The 20,316-nt window shown below is 46.8% G+C and overlaps 1 protein-coding gene across 4 annotated transcripts in view; it reads right to left on the bottom strand.

Annotated features, from left to right (window-relative positions):
* PTPRN (protein tyrosine phosphatase receptor type N) overlaps positions 1–20,316 on the bottom strand; it is a 34,911-nt gene that overhangs the window by 10,262 nt on the left and 4,333 nt on the right. Inside the window, exons 2-18 of one of the 4 annotated variants that reach the window (XM_028741232.2) lie at positions 15,218–15,268; positions 14,417–14,530; positions 13,369–13,474; positions 12,327–12,510; positions 11,534–11,732; positions 11,021–11,137; positions 10,513–10,550; positions 9,766–10,091; positions 8,800–8,886; positions 7,910–7,989; positions 7,297–7,361; positions 6,106–6,318; positions 5,675–5,890; positions 4,486–4,633; positions 3,811–3,884; positions 2,571–2,648; positions 1,156–1,275 (exon numbers count right to left, since the gene is read on the bottom strand). In XM_028741232.2, coding sequence (XP_028597065.2) covers positions 1,156–1,275; positions 2,571–2,648; positions 3,811–3,884; positions 4,486–4,633; positions 5,675–5,890; positions 6,106–6,318; positions 7,297–7,361; positions 7,910–7,989; positions 8,800–8,886; positions 9,766–10,091; positions 10,513–10,550; positions 11,021–11,137; positions 11,534–11,732; positions 12,327–12,510; positions 13,369–13,474; positions 14,417–14,530; positions 15,218–15,268 — 2,216 coding nt within the window. Of the gene's footprint in view, positions 1–1,155; positions 1,276–2,570; positions 2,649–3,810; positions 3,885–4,485; positions 4,634–5,674; positions 5,891–6,105; positions 6,319–7,296; positions 7,362–7,909; positions 7,990–8,799; positions 8,887–9,765; positions 10,092–10,512; positions 10,551–11,020; positions 11,138–11,416; positions 11,733–12,326; positions 12,511–13,368; positions 13,475–14,416; positions 14,531–15,217; positions 15,269–20,316 lie in introns of all 4 variants that reach the window. The other 3 variants (XM_028741223.2, XM_028741241.2, XM_028741248.2) reach the window with 3 other exon arrangements.

The following is a 20,316-nucleotide window of genomic DNA, read 5'->3' as shown; positions in this document are numbered from 1 at the left end:
AGTCAATTGTAATTCCTTTCCTACCATTCCCCCAAGTGGCTAGAGTGGAAGTAGCTTGCGTGGTTCCTCTCCAGAAGTTGCAGGACTCCAACTCCCATCAGTCCCAGCCAGCGTGGCCAGCAGTCAGGGACCATGGGAGCTGGAGTCCAACAACATCTAGAGATTACCACATTGGCTCTCCCTGGACCAGGGGAAGTGGGACTCTGTTCACCCCTGCAGTTGTCAGGCCCACGTAGGGCTTGTCTTGCTCTTCCCTCGTGAGCACTGTGTCCATACAGCCAGCTGACTTGGGGTTTGTCTGCACCATTTGGTTTTCACAGGCAGTTCCTCTCAGGGCTGTGGACCCAGTGAGTGTATCAACCAGGCAGCCCTTGCAGAAGTTACCTTGGGCCAATCACATCACAGAATTGTGCAAAGCAGTAAGAGTTTGGGTCAGGGATGGCCAACGGTGTTACCTTGCGAGGCCACAAAGCAGTTTAGCACTCCGTGATTCAAGGAGTTTGTTTCCTTATGCTCTTTGTACATAAAAGATGGCTTTTGCGTTGCCCAAGAGGGCTTAAGAACCAAGGATTTAGTGGGCGGTAGGCAGCTAACTACCCAGGATCAGGGAAGAGATTGTGGCAGGAGGAGGAGGAACTGGCTCCATAGCAGGTAGTTCTCTCTGACATGCTCCCAACTGGGGGAGGGGAGAGGTGCATGTGAATGGTGTGCCCATGTGGGTGGGGCAGATGTCACAAGCCTTTCCCACAGAGCCAGCATCTCTCTGCTTCTCAGTACGGCTGTGCTCAGCTCAGGCACACAGCAGGGAGCTGCATGAAAAGGATGTCACTGCCACTTTGTGAGACAAGAGGAAGCTAGGGAAGGGGCGCAGCTCAGTGGCAGAGCATCCACCTTGAATGCAGAAGGTCCCCAGTTCAGTCCCCAGCATCTCCAGGTAGGACTAGGAGACAGCCACTGCCAGTCAGTGTAGTCAGTACTGAGCTAGATGGACCACTGTGCCAACTCAGTATGCTCCCTAGATGCTCATAAAAAGAGTGGCAACTTGGGATTCCTTTTCCTTGCATCACATAAATAGGAGACTGGGACAAGTTCAGGGATGGTGATCACAAAATAACTGTGTCCGCAGGCCCTTGGGCCACCGTTCGCCAGGCTCACCTCATAGATGTGGTACAGGGAGGAGCCCTCATCAGGCCAGTAGCGGTCACACTGCTTGACGCCGTCCTCCACTAGAGGGCTCAGCATGACAATGACGGTGCAGCCGTTCTCCCACACCATCTATGCACAAGCAACAGACACTTAATTCCCAGCCCTCAAAATGCAAACACCCTTCTTCTCGAGACCAGAAGAAGGCAGAGCCCACAGCAGGTACTAAGGGGCAGGTGTGGGTCGAGGGAATGGGCCCAGGTTGTATGTTCTCATAGGACAGAGTCACAGAGGATAAAGCTACCAATGGCTGCTAGTTACAAGGGCTTTGTTCCAAACACTGTTGGAGGCAGCGTGCCTCTGAATGCCAGACACAAGCTGAGAGCTATTGTGCTCAGGTCCTGCTCACAGGCTTCCCAGAGGCATCTGGTAGGCCATTGTGAGAAGAGGATGCTAGACTAGGAGGGCCTTTGGCCTGACCCAGCAGTGCTTATGTTCTTACAGGGCACGTCAGAGACCAAAACCATCTAGCACACAGGAATGAAGAGCTTGTTCCTCTCCCTCCTGTCCAGGATGAGACCCACCTCTACTTCATTTCCAGGTAGGATGTGAACCAGAGTGGCCTGAAAGCTAACTCAGGGCTGTGTGTAGGGCCAGACATCCATAGCCACCCCATGAAACTTGGCACTGTGTCAGGCACAGAATTTAGTAAATCTTAGCTTCAGTTTAAAAACAAAGCAAAAGGACAAGTTTCATTCCCTCATGGCTGCAGAGGTAAGCTTGGAAACGTACAGGCCATGGTCTAGCCAAATTAAGAATTTAGAGGGGAGCCAAGGAGGACTTTTACAGATTGAGCTCCAATGCTTTGTGTACCTCCTTCTTCTGGCTAGCAAAAGTAGCATAAAATCACACAAAGGGCAAAGCTAGTCGTGCAAAAACAAGCCAATATTCAGGACCTTTGCCAATTCACAAAATTTATTCACGGCAGTGCCTCAGCGTGGAGCATGCAGAGCTTCATCCATGGCCAGGATTGAAGCAGGGATGGGGAAGCCATGAGCCCCTAGATGAGGTGGCAACCATGAATTGCCTGTAGGGCAAGGACGTAGCTGCTCCTGTTGTTGGACTACAACTCCCATCATCCCTGACCATTAGCCATGGTGGTTGGGGTTGATGGAGTCCCAACAACATCTGAAAGGCCACAGGTTCCCGATCTTTGCCTGCCCTTTGCTATTCATTGCCACCACCTCATCTAAGGGCGCCGTATAGCATATTATTGCAGACAGCATGAATCTCTGCCAAACAAGGCTCAGTCAGCTTTCTCACACAGTGCAGGAGTAAGGGCCACATCCTAAATGCCTCTTTGCCCCCACACCACCCTTGAGCAAGATCTTCCCTGAATAGGCTACCATGAGCCATGCTTGCCTCACCTGCCAGAAGTCAGCGATGGTGTGAGACGGTGGCCCCTGTGTGGCAATGTATGCTGGCATCCGTGGATCATGGTCAATCTGCGGAGAAAATAATATGTGTTATACTCATCTTGGAGGGAAGGGGAAGAGTGGAACTAGGGGCAAAAGAGGTCAAGGGGCAGGACTCTAGTCTGCCTGAACTTTGCTAACTGTGATAACTCTGGATGGAAATCTTGTGCCAAGACAGCAATCATGCTTAGCTGCACCCTGAACATTAGAAATTAATTCTTTTCCCATGGCTTGTCATTGTCCAGGCTCACAAATCGACAAGCAGCAAACTACCCCACCCTCCCATATGAATTATTAGTTAGAAGGATAAGTCACCATGCCTGGGTGGGTATGGGGGTGAGGGGGAGAAGAGAAAAATTAAACCCAATCTCAACTATATAGGGTTGTACTCAACTAGCTTTTGTTTAGAGCAGACCAGTCAAAATGAATGAACATTACTAACTTAGGTCCATTTATTCCAATGGATCTACTCTGAGTAAAAGTTAGTTAAATACAATTCATATTGTCCAGTCTACTGCACTTAAGTCGTACATGTTGCTATTCAAGATAGATTTCCTTTAAGCATCCACAATAGAAGGTTGATTGGCTGAAGGACTTTCTCTAAAGGGGTTACAGTCAGTAGAGCATGAGACTCTTAATTTCATGGTTGGGGGTTTGAGCCCCATGTTGGGCAAAAGTTTCCTGCATTGCAGGGAATTGGACTAGATGATCCACGTGGTCCCTTCCAACTCTACAATTCTATGAGTCCCCTATGATACACAGACAGTCTAAAAGGGGAGAGTTTAGGTTAGTGGAAGGGCATTTGCCCAGTTTCAACACTAGGAGGAGCAGGGCTGCATGACAAGAGAGCAAGAAAGTTTACCTGATTCTGGAAGGCAGGTAAGATAGCACTTGGGAAAGCATCCAGCTTTTCCCTCCAGTTTGGCAACACTGGGAGGGCACATTCAGAAAAACAAGTTTGTTGGACTCAGGGAAGAGCTTGTGTCCAGGAGAGGGTGGGAGAGTCTCTGCTTTCATTTATGATGGGTCTGTCGTATTTTAGTGGCTTTGAGGACATCACTTAAAAGTGAGCCACAGTTGATAGACTTGACCGAGCAAAAGGTTGCCTCTTACATGAGGGCAGTGTGACAGACTCAGTGGATTCAAGGGGGCAGTTCAGTGGAGAGTGTGAATCTGAGTTTGTGGCACTCACAATAGGGCTGGCATTGATGAAGTCACTGCGGGAAGGATTGCTCTCTGCCTTCAGCTTGATGCGGGCATGATCATCTGGAAAAGCAAAAAAGTGCAATGAGTCAATGTAACAGGACCCAACTGAGAAGCCAGGGACCCCTGAAGGGTTCTGGGCCTCAGTCCTGGAGTTCTCAGAGAACTAAGGACAGATGAATCCTTCCATTCCAGTTTCTCTCAGTTTCTCATTTTTCCATTCTTAAGTTCAGCTCTCCACATTGCCACATCAGTTTGCTTTTACAAAAAAAAATCCTTCAAGTCACTAGCATTTTAGTGAAAATTTATCGTAATATACACATTCCCCCTAATACCATTTTAGTATCTTATTTTCAGTAATATATGCATTTCTATGCACACTGGCATATGCATTTTTGTGCACATCCCTTGGTGGGAGAACTCCCCTGGAAACTTTGGAGAAGTCTGAATTTCAAAGAATGGCTGTGCTTCCGTTTGCGCATTGTTTTAGAAAGTGCAAACTAGGCAAATTTGCTTTTAAATGCAAATTGAAACTGGAAAAAAGCAAGTCATTGGTCATGCAATCATTCAACAATCCCCATGCAGAAGAGCCTCAGAACTGGCATGCCAGCAGTGGCCCTGTAAACAGGGATACCAGGAAGAAGCACCGTTCTGTGCTACTCACAGGGCACATAATCAGGGTTGCGGTTTTTCTTGATGTTTGCTTCACGCTGCGCAGCCTCACAGGCATTAGGCTCAGCCTGGTATGCACACAGCGCCTGCCACTCCTTGGCTAACCGGTCACGGTTGCGCAGGTGGTCCTCCATGTATGCCTACGGGCGACGGGGGGGCAGCATCATTACCACCTCCTAAACATGTCCACTTGCACAAGCACATCTGCACATACACTACCCCAGACAAGTAATTTTAAACATGCAATTTTATTACGCAGATGTTGTTTGAAACTGCTGGTTTTATTTATATTATGAAAAAAATGTTTTTAAGGTTCGCTCTTACCAGTGTTCTTCATTTATATTTTTGTTAATATTTATTTTATTAACTTTTCAAAGTTTGCAAATTCTTTTAAACAACCATCAGAACAAATCTCTCATTTCCATTGACTTTCTATCCACCTTCCCACAGCAGTTCTTTTCTGACCTTATAAAGCTGCTATATTACTTATATTTTACCCATTATATATGTTAAATTATTAAACTACAATTCTCATTTGCTGCTATACTTCAAATCCTGCATGTGTTTTAACATAACCATGGTATTTATTTTCCAAATGTTTCTTTATATTTCATATTGTTTTATGTAAACCACTTAAGAGGTTCTTGTTGATTAAGCAGAATATCAGTTCTGCCAAATAAAGAAATAAAAGGTCCAGGGGTAGCCAATATGGTGCTGCCCAGATGTTCTGGACTGGAGCTGTGGCCCTAAACATCCGGACGACACTGTGTTGGCTGCCCCAGAAATAGCCAATCATCAAAAAGGAGATTGCTGATATCTATAGGCCAAGATCCATGGGGAGCAAAAGACAGCAGGGGCACTGCTGCGTACTATCTGAAATCAGAAATCTTGTCATTTCATCTACTATCATTTTGCCCACACATAATAATTGTATGTCTAAAGATGGGAACCTGTGTTGCTTCAGATATGGTTGAACTCCACTGTCCCTTTGCCTCAGCCAGTGTGGCCAATGTCCAGGGATGATGGGAGTTGGGGTCCAATGTCACTTTTAAGACCACAGGTTCCCCACCACTAGTCCATAGCACCTCTGGTTGTTGCAAAGCTGTTATCTGGCAACTTTGCACCTCAATAAAGCCTGTACCTCCACACACACACACACACACGGTGCAAAAACGCCTCACCAGAATCATGTGCCCAGTAGAGATGTCCATGTTGGATTGCACAGGCTCCTCGCACCAGGATGGTGTGCTGCTATGGGAGCTGGGGCTGGCCTGGGGCGCATCGCTGAACTGTGAGGAGACACTGCTGACGCGGGAATTCTCCGCCGGAGCGGAGGGCGAGGGAGCTTCGGCACGGCCAAACAGTGATTTGGCAGCCATGTGCTGCCGACACAACTCCTGTGGGAAAGACACAGCTGCAGCAGCTAATGCACTAAAGATCTGCCACAGGCAGGGCGAACGTCAGGTCGGAGCTTGGCAGAACGTCAGAGGCAACAAAGCAGTGTCCTTGCAGACAAAGCCCCTCTTCCAGGACAGAAGCTTTATGGCTCCTCCCAAACTTTGGGGAAACAATTTGCAGCTCTTTGCAAAGGGCAAAATGGGCCGCACCGTACCTGGTATTCAAAGGTGCTGTCAGCCGCTCCCTCAGGCCCCAGCCCTGCCAACCGCTCCTTCTCTCGCTGCTTGGCATGCTGGCGCAGACAGAAGACCACCGCGGCGGCTATCACAATGCCAGCCACGCAGGCCAGCAGGACAAAGGTGAGCAGCACCGAGTGGAAGGTGTCGCCAAAGTGTGTGGGGTGCGGGTAGGTCGCAGCCTCATTGCGCTGTGGGGAAGGAGACGGGAGTCAAGTGCAGCACAGTGAAATAGGAAGGGACTCCTGGGACATGCAAAGGCAGAGGAGGGAGTCAAAATTGGCACATGTGGCAGTCAGTGGCTGCTGGCGCTCCCACGATCTTTGTATCATGGAAACCAACCAGGATTTCCTCTGGCTCCTTGAAGAAACAAGTTCTCATTTCCTCGATCAACTGTGAAAACCCCAGCAGTCCATGGGAGTCCCTGCCAAACTCTTCTTCCCTACATTACGTAACCTGCAGCCAGTACGTTTCCTCCCACTCTGAACCTGTATGCTGGAAGCACCACCACACGTGACCCAATCCTTCGGTTGGTCTCTTGCTTGCCAGGGCACTGCAGGGCTGGGGAGCTCCAGGAGCTGTTGGACTACAACTCCCAGCATCCCTGATTACTGGCCACACTGGCTGATGCAAGCTGCGGTCCAATAGCATCTGGAGGGCCCCTGCCCCACTCACTTTCAAATTTGACTTAGGCGATGCTGGGCTGGTGGTCCAGGATTCTCCAAGTCCCACTTCTTGACTAATCCCCGGCCCTATTCAGGTACTCGGCCTGCTCACATGTAGATAAACATGCAAGGAAGAGCAGGGCCATGCGGCTAAGCTCCACCCCATCATCTCTACACAGTTTAGAGCCTTCCATGAGTTTTGAAGGTAAATGTCAGAAGCAAGGAGCCTCTTCCACTCATACAGGCCTCCTGTAAGGATTTAAAGCCAAGCACAACCAGGGATTCAAATTGCACTGGGTGCTTCCACCAAGTTGGGGGCAGATCTCTGCTTTAGAGCTGTGAAGGGCTCTGAACTGTGCAGAGGTGGGTGTGCTTCAGGGGGCAGGTCTGAGCAGCACAACCCACCCTGCTTCTCCGTTATGTTGCTTAAACTCTTAAATAGGGCTATGGTCAAAACCCAAAGACCACTGCAAATCCCAAGGCCTATGACCCCCCCAGCTTTACCTGCCCAACACCTGTCTGTAGGATCTTCACTCCCACCTCCGTCTCCAGCTGTGGCTTCACCAGTGCTAGATGGGAAAAGGGGACAAAAAAGGAGGGACAGCTGGCAAAAGGGCAAAGGCAGGCAGGCAGGCAGTTGCTGGGGGAGTGAAGCCTTTTGAGTGGCCCAGGGACTGGGGTGCTAAATCTCTGGATCACTGCCATGTTGCATGATAGCCTTCCTTACTTTGTTTACTAAAGGCAGCTGCCTTCACTGATGTTTGCCTATTGCATCTGAAGGAAGAAATGGATACTCTGCACATGGACATTAACTGGGTAGATGGACAGCGGGATAAAGGGTGGCCAAGCATCAAGTCAGGAGGGAGTACAATGTTGTAGGGCAGGAGTGGGGAAGCTGTACTCCTCCCAGCCTTGCTGGTCTACCTCCTCCCTGACTATTGATCATGCTGGCTGCAACTAATGGGATTTGGAGTCCATCTGGAGTATTCTCCAGCCCTCCTGTTCCATATCTAATTGAGAAGAACCACTAGAATCCTTCTAGATCCAGGATGGCGAAATGAGTCTGTAACCAGATGCATTCTCATATGTTGCAACTATCGTTTCAGAGTCAACTTACCAGCCCTGTTGGCCACATCACCCAGAGACAGGTTTTGGTGGTTTTGACGGATGCGGAAGGTGAGAGCTGGGCCCACAACACTGCAAGGTGAAAGGTTTGAGGTTACAAGGTGTCCTGATTCCATCCTAGCACAATATACACCCACAAAGCAGGTTGTCTCTGCTGCTTTGTGTATCACCATGTTCAACAATATCCAGTGCTATTTTTGTAGAAAAAGAGGTGCCAGGACTCACCCTTGTTCTCTTATATTAGCAATGGTACCCACCTGAGGTGCTGGAACTGAGTTTCAGTGATTTCTGGCTTTAAAAAAAGCCCTGGCAATATCTAACCTTCTAATCTCATGACACCTCCTTTATTTAGCAATTAGCGGCTTGGAGTCAGGCACAGTAAAGGCCACCTGTGTTTTGTCTCAGGCCAAGAAGTGATATCACAATCATAACGTTGGGTATGCAGAAGGGTTGGGGCCTAGTTCCAATTTCAATGCAAGCATGCAACAATATGAGAAAGGGAAGGAAAGAGAGAATGTGGCCACAATGTCCTCCAGTTCCTTGCCCATTTTTAATAAAAGTTGTTTCTTCAGGATAAGCCAGCTGACGCAACAACTTCCAATGCCACTTCAGGTAACCGTATTTATATAAATAGGCAAGCGCCTTGTGACCATCCAGCAACAGGAACCTACCAGGACAGGATACATTAGCTACTTGAAAATGATTCTGGAGATCCCAAAAGACCCCTCAGTCTTGGGAAAGGCATCTTCCTCAGGATATGCTTCCAGAACCCTCTCCAGCCTGCCTCACCAGGCTCCTCCCCTTCCTGAGGCGCCAGAGGCAACAACACACTCCAGTTCCTTATGGATCCCCACCTCTCACTTAAGTCCCAGCAGCACTTGCCTGATGTTGATGAAACTGGCAGTGGACAAGTGCACGTGCTCAGCCAGGATCTCCAGGAGCCGGATGCCAGCAGCAAGACCCAGTGGCCTGCAGGTGGTGGAGACAGAGGAGAGGCCAGGAGCCAATGGGGAAAGCATGCATGGGAGAAACATTGGGAGGCAGAAAGCGGGAGGGCAACACTTTCCTTGTACTGGTATACAGCGAGTGAATGCCAACAACCTCCTGCCACCCACTCTAAGGAAACACCTAAGCAATGTAGCCCATGAGAGCTGTCAAGACAACCCAACAATCTGAACAAGATGGCAAATATGTGTTGGGATTAAAGTCCAGCTTTGCCCAAGTGCAACAGCAAGAAGCCATAGGATTCGAGGGACCAGGTGTTGAGAGAAGAACATTCCTTGTTCTCCATCAATGAAACCTCATTTCCCCACACACCTGATGCCCTTCTTCATGTGCCCCCTCCTCCACAAGAGGTCCAGAGGGTGGCAACACAAGAATGGGCCTTTTCTGCAGTGGCTCCCCACTTGTGGAATGCTCTCCCCGGGGAGGCTAGCCTAGCGCCTTCATTACATATCTTCAGGTGCCATACGAAAACGTTTCTCTATAACTAGGCCTTTGGCTGATTAAGCATTCTATGGCTTTTTAAATGCGCTTAAGGGAGCAGGGTTCTTTTTAAATGTATTTTGTGTTATCATTTTGTGTTTTTAAGTTGTGAACTGCCCTGTAATCTTCAGCTGAAGGACGGAATACAAATTTAATGAATAATAATAATAATAATAATAAATATTATTAATAGTGTGAGTCTTGATCTCGTGCCTGTGTTAGACAAGCACATGCATTTTTACCTCTCAAATAGCATCCTATCTCCCAAATGTTAGAGCCCCCACTGGCCTATTTCCACCTCGCCCCCACTGGCCTATTTCCTTGGCTCTTCCCCTTCCCCCCATGTCCCGCCCCTTCTCTCACTTTTGGTCAGTGACAATGTAGCCATATTCCTCAGCAGCCAGCGCTGTCTCTGGCCGGTCCTCATCCTTGCCAGGTCCCCCTACTGATGTGTGGCTCTTCTTCATCACTGCCACCTGCCTCTTGAGGCCAGCTGCTTCCCCCTCACCAGCACGGAGGGGCTCAGGTTGTTCTGGGGAAGCTGTCGTCATGGTTATTTTGGCCTTAGTTGGGCTAAGCGTCTCCCTCTGTGCCTGCACCTGCCCCTCTGTGGGCACAGCACTGACATAGCTCTCTTGAGAGGGGGGTGGCTCCAGCTCCTCCCCATGTTGCATTTCAGCTTCTGTCACCTGAGGAGAAAGAGGCACATCACTCACTAGCACCTCAACACTTCCAATCTGCAACCACCAGGGGTTGGGTGATCCCTCCTGCCCTCTACTCCAACCAAAGCCCTTGAATCGTTAACTGTGCCTGTTCATTATCAGCCTCAGGCTGGCCAACTCTGCCTTCAGGTCTCAGGGGCACACACCCAATCTTCTCCACAGGCTGTCCATCTAGGAACTAGCTGTGGAGGATTGTACTATAGGGGCTGGAACAGGTTAGGTACAGGCCAAGTCTACTCCTCAGGGCAAGACGTTGGTTCATCAACTCAGGCTTCCCATACCGTTTGCCCCCTGTAAACTGTGTGAAAGCCAATTCCAACAATCTTAAGAGGGCCTTAGGAACTCTGGGCTGGAGACTGCCCCTTGCATCTAGAAGGTGCTGCCTTACCCGCTTAGATTCTGGAGTGTCTGGTCCAAGCCTACCAGCTGGGGAGAGAATTAGAAGAGTATTTAGTTTCTAAGGTATGAGATCTTAAATCCTCAAGCCAACCTGGAAATCAAACTACCCACTTTGGAACCTCTGCCCAATGTTCCCAGATGTGCAGGAGGGGGTTTGGTTGGCATTTTGATTACATAGCAGTAAAGGTATTCTATACAGCAAGTACACACTCCCTTTCATTACTACTTCATGGGCTCCACAGCTAAGCACCAACACAGAAAAACAGATTCTGGATAGAGCTCCAATTCAGATTTATCCCCAGATTGTGAGGAGCAGGGATGGATCAGCACAGTAATAGCACAGCTTGGCCCTTGTCAATGCAGACATAGTCCGGATATTGTTCCATGTTATCCCCAGACACACACAACCCTCTCTCCGTCTCCTCTCCTTCAGCTATAGACATCCCAGCTGCCTCTTCTCCCAGATCCTCTTACATATACCATCTTGCCGATCTTACCTGGACTCCTGAGGAGCCGGAGAAGACCAGTAAGGGAGCTGAGATGCTGGGGAGTGAGATCCTGGGGCCTGATGCCATAGCTGGCAAGCACTGCTGCCAGCCTCTCTAGTGCTCTATCTGTGGAAGGGAAATTGGGGGAAGAGGAAGGTGTTGCAACTGCAGCCCCACCAGCACCAAGGCTTCTAGGTTGAGATAACAAGCTACAACAGGGGTGGGGATCCTGCGGACTCCATAGGCCATTGTACTACAACTCCCATTAATCTTGACCGTTGGCCAAGACTGACTGGAGCAGATGGGAGGAGTCCAACAGCACCCACAAGAGCACAGATTCCTCACCCCTGAGCTATAAAGTGCTTGAGGAACCCCTTAGTGAAACACAGGTAGGAACAGTCTCACCTGGCTCTGCCAGGAGTGCCCGGGGCTCCCCTCTGTATTCAGAGCTGTCGCCATAGTCCGGAAAGGGGCCATCCGTCCTGGAATCGTGCTTCTGCTGCGCCATAGTTCTCGATTTACCTGTCTGCTCCTGTGTTAGGTAAAGTGCTCCCAGGTCCTGGAAAAGTTGACCTCCATCCGCTCCCTGCTGCCCCCTATAGGAGGGAGCAGTGCTGGCACCAAACAGGGCCTTAGAAGCAGCAGCTCGGTCCAGCAGAACAGGGTGCTCAGCGCTGTGAGCATTGGGGTTGTCCCGGAAGGTACCATCTGGGTAGCTGAACTGAACACAGGGAAACAGAAAGGCAATCTTGAAGTGTTCACAGCAGAGGACAGCAGAGTTTGTTCTAACATGCAGCTAGACCCATTTTGTGCAATGTAAAAAAACAAAAGTACAGTGCAAAATAAGCTTTTGTGCAGTTAAGCATATGGGATTTAATAAGGAGTTGGTGGGTTTCTAAAAAAGAAATAGATGAGAAAAGGAACTTTTATGTTGAAAGGATATAGTAAAAAATTAGCAACTGAAGTGACTGATTGGCACTTATGGGTTAAAATAAAACGCTATAAGCATCCCAGCCCCTCTAAATATCCTTCATCCTAGCCAGCAAGAAACTTTTTCCAAAGGCAAAGTGGTGCAGTTTAGAATTCAGTGGCCTGCAGTCCAAAATCTATCATCAGTAGTTACTGTTCTGCTCAGGCTTTGAAGTGACTCCTTCCTACTCAACGCTTCAGTAAAACTTAGGCCTCCTAAGCACATTCAGTTCTCTCCATTTGAACAGGCCACTTTGCAAATCACAGGACAGGCCCTTGACTCTCCTTCCAGCTCTTTGTGCAGACTCCTTTCCCTTACTCTGTATGCAGCACTGCTGAGACACACCTGGTGATGTGGATATGAAGATAAGAAGGGCTCCTTGTAGCCTAGCTCAGGCTGAGAAGCCAACAGCAGCTCCAGGTACCGCTGCAGGAGGACTGGAGGGAGAGGAGGCTGATGAGCTGTCTGGAGGGAGGCAGGCTCTGGTGGTGAAGAGGTTCTCCTTGGAGACAGGTGACTAGGCGGGAACCTGAAAAGAGAATAGTCATGGGCAATGTATTATGCTATCAATATGCAGCTTGGCATCTAGAAGCTCACTTTTCCCAGTCCAACAATATTATCAGTGGCAGCGCCTCTAACTCTCTGTAGGGAAGTTTCCCCATCCTGATACAGTTAAGTGTTCTTGCATTGATGGCCACTGCTTGGACATCTTGTGGACATCATCATGGGGAGTTTCCAAACCTCATAGTGGGCTGTCTCTGTTTATTTTTAAGTCCTGCCATTTCCAGTCCTCTTCCTGGCACTTTTTGAGTTTGTCTCCACAGTGATTTGCTGCCTTATTTCTTGGGCTCTCAAGAGTCTTTGCCTTCAAAACAGTTGTGTACAGAAAGAGGGGGGAAAGCACCACAAAGAAGCAAGAGAAAGAGATTTTATAGACGTGGAGAGAATAAAATGTTGCCTTAAGATTTGTTCAAAGGTGGTTCTTACGTTGAGAGTTTAAGAACAAGACATTTCTAAATGTCTTGCAAGCTTTACAAGCTCCTGGAAGGGGAGTGTTCCGCTCTGAAATTAGTGTTGTACTAGTGAGCACCGGAGTCGGATCTCAAACCACCTACAGCAGCTTCCATTCCCTTGAATGTGGATAAGTGGGTCTTGGCTGAGAGAAGCACATACTTCTCTGTGCTTCCTTTTGTGTTTGAGTTGTCCGTTCTTAAAAATCGTCATTCTGAGTGACAGACAGATGACTATCAGCTAGGAGACAAGGGAGTTCCCATTTATTCTCCAAGAGACGTTTCCCCCTCTCAGTTGTGATAAGCAGATATTGGATGAAAATTAATGGCAGCAACTCAAGTAAAAGCTCACATTCCAAATGAACTGTTCCCCTTACCTGTTCTCAGCTACAGACTCCCAAGGAGGTGGAAGGTGAAGTCTGGGGATGCGTTCCATCTCCCGGGAGATCACGTGCTGGGTAAGGTCATCCTGCCACGATAAACCTGCCATGAAGATGGAGAGCTAAGTCAAAGCATGGCCACAATAGCCAAGTATTGAATCCAGCGCTGAAACTATGAATATCATCCAATCCTTGGGAAGCAGCTGTACTCCAAAGAATGACCAACTGCAGAAACTAAGACTAAAGATTTTAGCACGGCAGCCCCAAAATATAGGGACAGGTATTTGCCAGAGACAAATAGTAAAATACAGGGCCCCATCCGTTTTATTGTGAATTGTATTGTGGCTGTTATATATGCTTCTCCTTTCAATATTGTTTGCACCTGCAAAAGTTTTGGGGAAGATATACTGCTTTGTTTCTAAGTCCCACAACTTCCTGCTGAAATGCTGCACCTATTTATACCATAAATGTTCCCATTTACTTTTTGTCCTGCTTTTGTTGTGCAATAATGCAGCAATCTTGGGGAAGCATCGCAGAACAACTAATAAAGTGGATTGAGGTGTGGTTGGTCCAGTATAAGTCCACTTCTAATGCACTATTATTGCCACAATATGTTGCAAAATACACACACCAAAAACAACACCAACAACATTCAGCTTGGAGGAACCCATAGTCTGAGCATATGTTAGATGTGCCTGACTATAGTATGCATTTATAGCATGACGTCATAGCTCAGTGCTAAAGCATCTGATTTGCATGCAGAAGATCTCAAGTTCAATGCCCAGCAGGAGAGAATTTTGTCTGAAACCCTGAGAGCTGCTGCCACTGCCAGTCAGTTCACACAATACTGCACTAAATGGACCAGTGGTCTCACTTGGTAGAAGGTTCTGTGGTACTGGGAGGTTGGACAGACTCCCAAGTAATGTTGCCAAGACTAGAAGAAGGGGCATAGAGTGCTCTTAATTCCCTCTCCTGGTTTGTGCAGAGCTGGCTCATTTCCCTCATCTTACGTTAATTCTCCTCCTCCTCAAGCACGGACACTTACCTTGTGCCATGAGATGCCGTAGCACATCCTGCAAACGCTGGAGCACAGAGGCTGTAACCTGGAAGTACGGCTTATCTCGAAGGGAACCTTCCTGGCACTGACCAAACAATCCATCTGCAAAGATAACATGACTATGAGACAGTGGTCATGCAACTCAGGGTGGAAAGATCGGTGAAAGGAGGGGGAAGAGAAAAGTAGGGTCAGAGAATAACACACAGCTAGGCAGATGAGATGGTGGTTAGCAGGCTGCTGCACAGCTTATGGGGGAGCTTCAATATAGGGTGTGAATACACTGGGAACACAATATGTTTCCAATGAATTTCACAAAACTCCATCCTAAGATAATTAGATATGCAAAAGCTTGAAGCTGAAATACACTTTCCTGGAAGTAAGCCTCATAGAATTCAGTGGGATTTAGCCCAAGGCAAACCTGGATAGGATTGCACTAAGAGACAGGGAAAGTGAAATAATTTTGTCTTGTGAGGGTGCAGTCACGCCTTCTACCATTAGATGCCCATATGGACCAATATCACAACAAGGCTGCAATTCATATGAGAAGCCATCGAGGAGGAAACATGCCAACATGGAAAAGAGGCAAGCACTTGTCCCATTCTTGGGGCAGAAAGGCTTCCAGATCAGAGCCTGTTGCACATGTGCCCCCCCCCCCCACTTCATAACAAATGCAGAAAGCATATTTTAACACAGCAGGGGAAATAAGTGTACATCACTCTGCAGCAACAGGTGCTTTTCCACCCTATGGACTTAATGCCCTTAATTCCAATCCATCCCAAGCTTATTTACCTTGCACACAGACTTCCTGTTGGGAGCAGAGTCTCCTGTCAAATAGGCAGCCTGGAAAGAGAGTGACAGAGACACACCAGAGTTTTCCAGAGAGACAGTATTATAATTCATATAAGAGATGCTCCAGCTTGACTGCTTCGCAGGGATGCAAATCTACTTGGCTACTGCAAATAGTATGTATTTCAAGACCTAAATTATATTACAATGTTTCAAATAAATAGAACTCATTTCTTCCTGCCTTCAGGATGTCCTTACGTATGTATGATTTTGTTGGACTCAATTGCCACAGTGCAGTCACTGATGCATGAGTTGTATCCACAAAGAGCGGTGTGCTCCATATTGTGGGCCCAATTTTATGGAATGCCCTTCCAGTAGAGGTCAGACAGGCCTCCTCCCAGTTGGACTTCCAGCACCTACTGATGACTTTTAAAATTATTATTCCAGTAGGCACTTAAACCGAAGTCTGATTTTATACTTTTAATAAGTGTTTACTTTTTTATACAAGGTATTTCTTTTACCCTGCTTAGACGTGACTGTTGTCAAGTGGCAAATGAACTGTTTAAACAATAATAACAAGTTAAATAATAATCTAATCACATGGATCTATATCTAACCCAGCAATAACCATCACCTTCAAGGACAATTCAGGAATACCATAAGCAATGGTCACCATGACTGAATAAAGAAGCTAGTGATTAGCCTTTTTTAAAAAAAAAAAGGAGGGGGCAGGGTTGACAGAAAATACAGGAATCCAACCTTTTGATAATGACATCGCCTGGATTCCTTTCTAAACCCTGAGTGAATGAAGGATGCGAAAGCAACTTTTAAACTTGTCAATGGTGCTTTATTGCAAAGCAAAAAGTCAGACTCAAGCTGTCTGCAAGGAGCTAACCATGGTGCTGAAACTTACCAGCCCCAATCTTTGCCACAACTGAGGCAAGGAAATTAGGGTAAGTCCACTTGAAGAACAGGCACAGATTCTCTATGCCCCCAAATATTAGAATGGCTTTGCTACAGGGGGTAAAGGTGGAGCACCTCTCTCTCTCTCATTAGCTGGGCCTTATCACTTAAAATAGTAAATAAACAGAGGAAAGGAATCAGGCAAAATATCTGTGCAGCAAAGTTTCAATTAAAAAAATCTCAATTAAAAATATCTGGGAGAACTGTTTCAGGAATTACCAGATATTGTGTATGGGTGTTAGGATAACCTTTCTGGAGGCAAAACCAACACAAAAAGGGCATTGCAGTGTTTTTTCCTTTGTTAGGCTTTCAGTATTCCCTACTTTTCCCCAACCTGCCCCCCCCCCCAAATGGTGGCACCGCTTTCAAACATTTAGAAAATGACATTTAATAGCAAACAAGAGGGAAATGTAGAATGAAGTATATAAACTAAGAACGTTCCCTAAGGGTAGATTCATATTTTATGGAGCAGATGCCTGCCATGTGTGTGTTTGTGTCTTTCAGCAACTACAATGAATCATGAAGAGCAGACCCATCTCTCTAAAGGTACAGGGACACACAGTATGTGCATCAAGGCTTAAACTGGACATTGCTCCCTCCCAGATATCTATCACCTGTGTACACACACACACACACACACACACACACACTTCATTTTATGGCAATCATCAAGGCAAACACTGCTATATAAGCCGTAGACATGATTGCCGTGTAAAATGTGAAAATCCCCAGAAGCTTCCAGGTGTGGCACTGATTCTCTGGGAGGAGAAAATACTGTTCTACAATGTAGCTCACCCATCCAATATGGATACAGATACTGCTAGAATATACCAATAGCCCTGAGCCTACAATATCTACCCAGCCAAGCTAGGCTTGGTATTGGCAACTGACTGAGAACCATCCTTCCTGCTCCTTTGTCCAAGTGTTTATTATCCTCCTTTTTGAACCAAAAGGACAAGGCTTTTCCAGTTACTGCAGTCACAGTTCTGGAGCTCTCTTCCTTGGAAAGCTCACTTAGCTATTTGCTTTTGGTGACTTGTGAATATATCCTTATTTCAGAAGGCATTGAGGGGTGTTTTTTAAGCATGAACAACTGCTGCTTGCATTTCTTTTCAGTTTTTGTACTGAAGATCTTACTGCTGTTTTTAGTTACAGTTTTATTGTTAGTTTTATGTACATGTGTCTTCTAAAATTTTAAGAGCTGCCTTCAGTGATTTGTTAAAGCAGAAAGGCATAATAAAAATGTATTTTTAAAATGAATAGAGAAGGTGGCTAACAAGAACAAAATTCAAAGTGGTAATAATTTTTTTAAAAACCCTCAACAATTAAAAGGTCATATACAAGATAATGAAAGAAGTGGCAGAACGAATCATTCCCTGGAAGGCTAGACAGTTATGCTGACCATGTGCCTCACTAAAGACTCCTTAGTAAGGTTAGCAACAGGAAAAACTAAAAAGTGATGTTAATTGCATGAATGCACCCAATGTGTTTTTGCTATATAAAAAGCAGCAGAGAGGGAAATTGAGCTACTGGGGGACAGCGAAGGTGAGGAGACGACTAGTATGGCTCATAAGCTCCCACTGGCAGCAGTGGATGTTCCCTTGAAATGCAGATAGCAGTTTGAGCAGCATGGAGACCTTGGCAGGGAGATAAGAGAATTAACCCTCCCCAGGCCCTAAATGTTTACCCAGCAGCATAGGCTTCACACAGCTATTTGTCTAACAAAACCCATGCACATTAACAGCACTCACACAATTAAGGTTGATTCTAGTTTGGCCCTAACAAGTTGGGGACCTGATTCAGAATTCCCTCCCTCCCTGGAACTGTGTGCACCAATTATAATTTCTTATTGTAAGCATCCTTGTGTGGGCTTGCCCTAAAAGATGGGATACAAACAGCTAAAATAAAACAATAAAGCAATTGTCCCAGGGGCCCACCTCACAAGTGGAAAACCCAGGGGTTAACCTATTCCTATTCTTACTAAAAGCTACCCAGAGCGGTTCTGAAAATGACGAGCAGTGGGGGGGGGGCACTACCCCCCCCCAAGATCTTCTATCAGGAGATAATCAGAGAGGCTATGAATCACACAAAGAAGTCTCTGGAACTGTGACGGATTGTTTGGCATTCCTGGTGTTCCGATGCATCAGGACTACACAGATTAATGCTACGGGTATCAGGACTGGAGAGAAACCTATGGGGGTCATCTGATTCAAAAGCATGTAATTATAATTTACACAGATGGGGGACATGGGCATACAATACCCAGCTCTGGCAAATGCTGGGTGCAAGGGACAGCCCATGAAGGCAGGTTGCTGGAAGGCGGTTTCACATCCACAGGGGGAAATGGTCTCAAAAGTAGATACGTAGTTTGTGTCTCTCTCTCCTCTTCGTTTATAATGCCATGAAATGTAGAAGAAAGCAGTATAGGCTGCAGAGCACCAGAGCACAAAAATAGTAGGTCTCTTTGCCCATCAGCCACATCCACAATGAAGATCACAGCTGCCCAGCCAGTGAGTCAGAGCAGGCCGCGGAAACACACTTGCGTTGCACTACCACTGACGTCTTTGTCGGTGTGAGTCAGAGGCCTCCAGAGGAATGGGATTCTGCAGCCAAGCACAGCAAGGATGGCTCTGGCTCTGTCAGCACACCTGTCCTAGGCAAATTCTAGTTACAGGTTCAGCAGAGTCTAATGCAGACCTTTCAAAATGAGATTTAAGCAAAAATGTCAAAAGATGCTGGTTGGGGATAGGTCTCAGTCTCTACAGACGGCAGGTGGCAGCTCCTTAGAATCTGTCCACACCACCACCAAGGTGCTAGGCAGCATTGTTCCCCACAAGGGGGAGAAGGAGTACACTCTTAGATGAGGCAGGGCTCCTAATTAGGAAAGGAAGTCCCTTCTACAATCCTCTCTCTGCACATCCTTTCCTATTTATCACAGTAGAACATTATTTATATTAACCAAGGGAGTCTGCTGCTCCTACGTAGCTAACAGGGCTCAAGATCAGGGTAGTCCAAAAAGACAATGACAGGTTTTCCAAGCCCCTACAATGAAGCAATTTCCAAGTTTCATGGTTTCACCTTAATACCCCTCATTGGTCCAAGGTACTTCTTTTTTTCCTTTTCATCTGCTACAGCACAACCCATTCTTCCTCCTCTTGAGATCCTACGCACAAATGACATGCCAGGGGAAATCCCAGCATGTTTCTTGGCACCTCCAAATGTCCACAGAGAATATATTCAATCAAGAAGGGCTATGCACTGCAAACCCCAAATACAACGAGGCTGGGGTGGGGCAAGTTTTCAGCTAGTGGCTCTTCCATCATACCAATATTTTTTGGTTGTTTGTTAACATAACAATTGGCATCTTGGATTAATTTGTCCAGCCTTTGCAACTAACTGCCCCTTGATATTTTTGAAAGGAAGAAATGGGCTAATAGCTTTAGGAAATAGTCACTTGTCGTGTTGGGTGGGGTGGGGAAGATGGACAGGAAGAACAGCCTGGTTTTAGGGAAGTTTTTAATATTTAATGCTGTATTGTTTTTAACACTCGACTGGGAGCCACCCAGAGTGGCTGGGGAAAACTCAGCCAGATGGGCGGGGTATAAATAATAATTGTTTATTAATATTATTATTATTTCCAAGAATTAAGAAGGGGAGCCAAAAACTTTCCCCATCTGCATTGAGAGAGAGATCCCAGGATAGACTGCTTGATCATTCTTCCCCAGTTCTGAAATCCATAGACATAGAGAAGAACTCTCAAAATGGTTGAATACAAGAAGTTCCATCTGTGTTGCAGCCAGAGTTGGTGTGGTGCAAGCAGTTGTTTAAAATGCCCCTGGCCTTCCTCAATGCTTGGAACATTCAGGAAGCTACAGACCAAAATATTTATACATTGCAAGGCTGATCTCAAGCCATGAACTGCTGCCTCATTCCTGCACTGTAGCCCGAGTATTCCCTATGAATGCATGCAAGCCAGGATAGCAAAAGGCCTGCAGAAGTCTTTCAGTGGGTCTCCTGGTATCACAAAGCCAGATTTCTTACCCAACCCCACACACTCCAAACAGACTGAGAAGACTTTGAAGTATTTTTAAAGCCCAGCTTTTCCACTTGACAGACATAGAAGCAAAAGAGCAACATGA

This window comes from Podarcis muralis, chromosome 1 (genome assembly GCF_964188315.1).
Source record: "Podarcis muralis chromosome 1, rPodMur119.hap1.1, whole genome shotgun sequence".
Taxonomy (NCBI): Eukaryota; Metazoa; Chordata; class Lepidosauria; order Squamata; family Lacertidae; genus Podarcis; species Podarcis muralis.
Note: the sequence above shows the minus strand (reverse complement) of the source record. Positions and strands in the feature narration are given on the sequence as shown.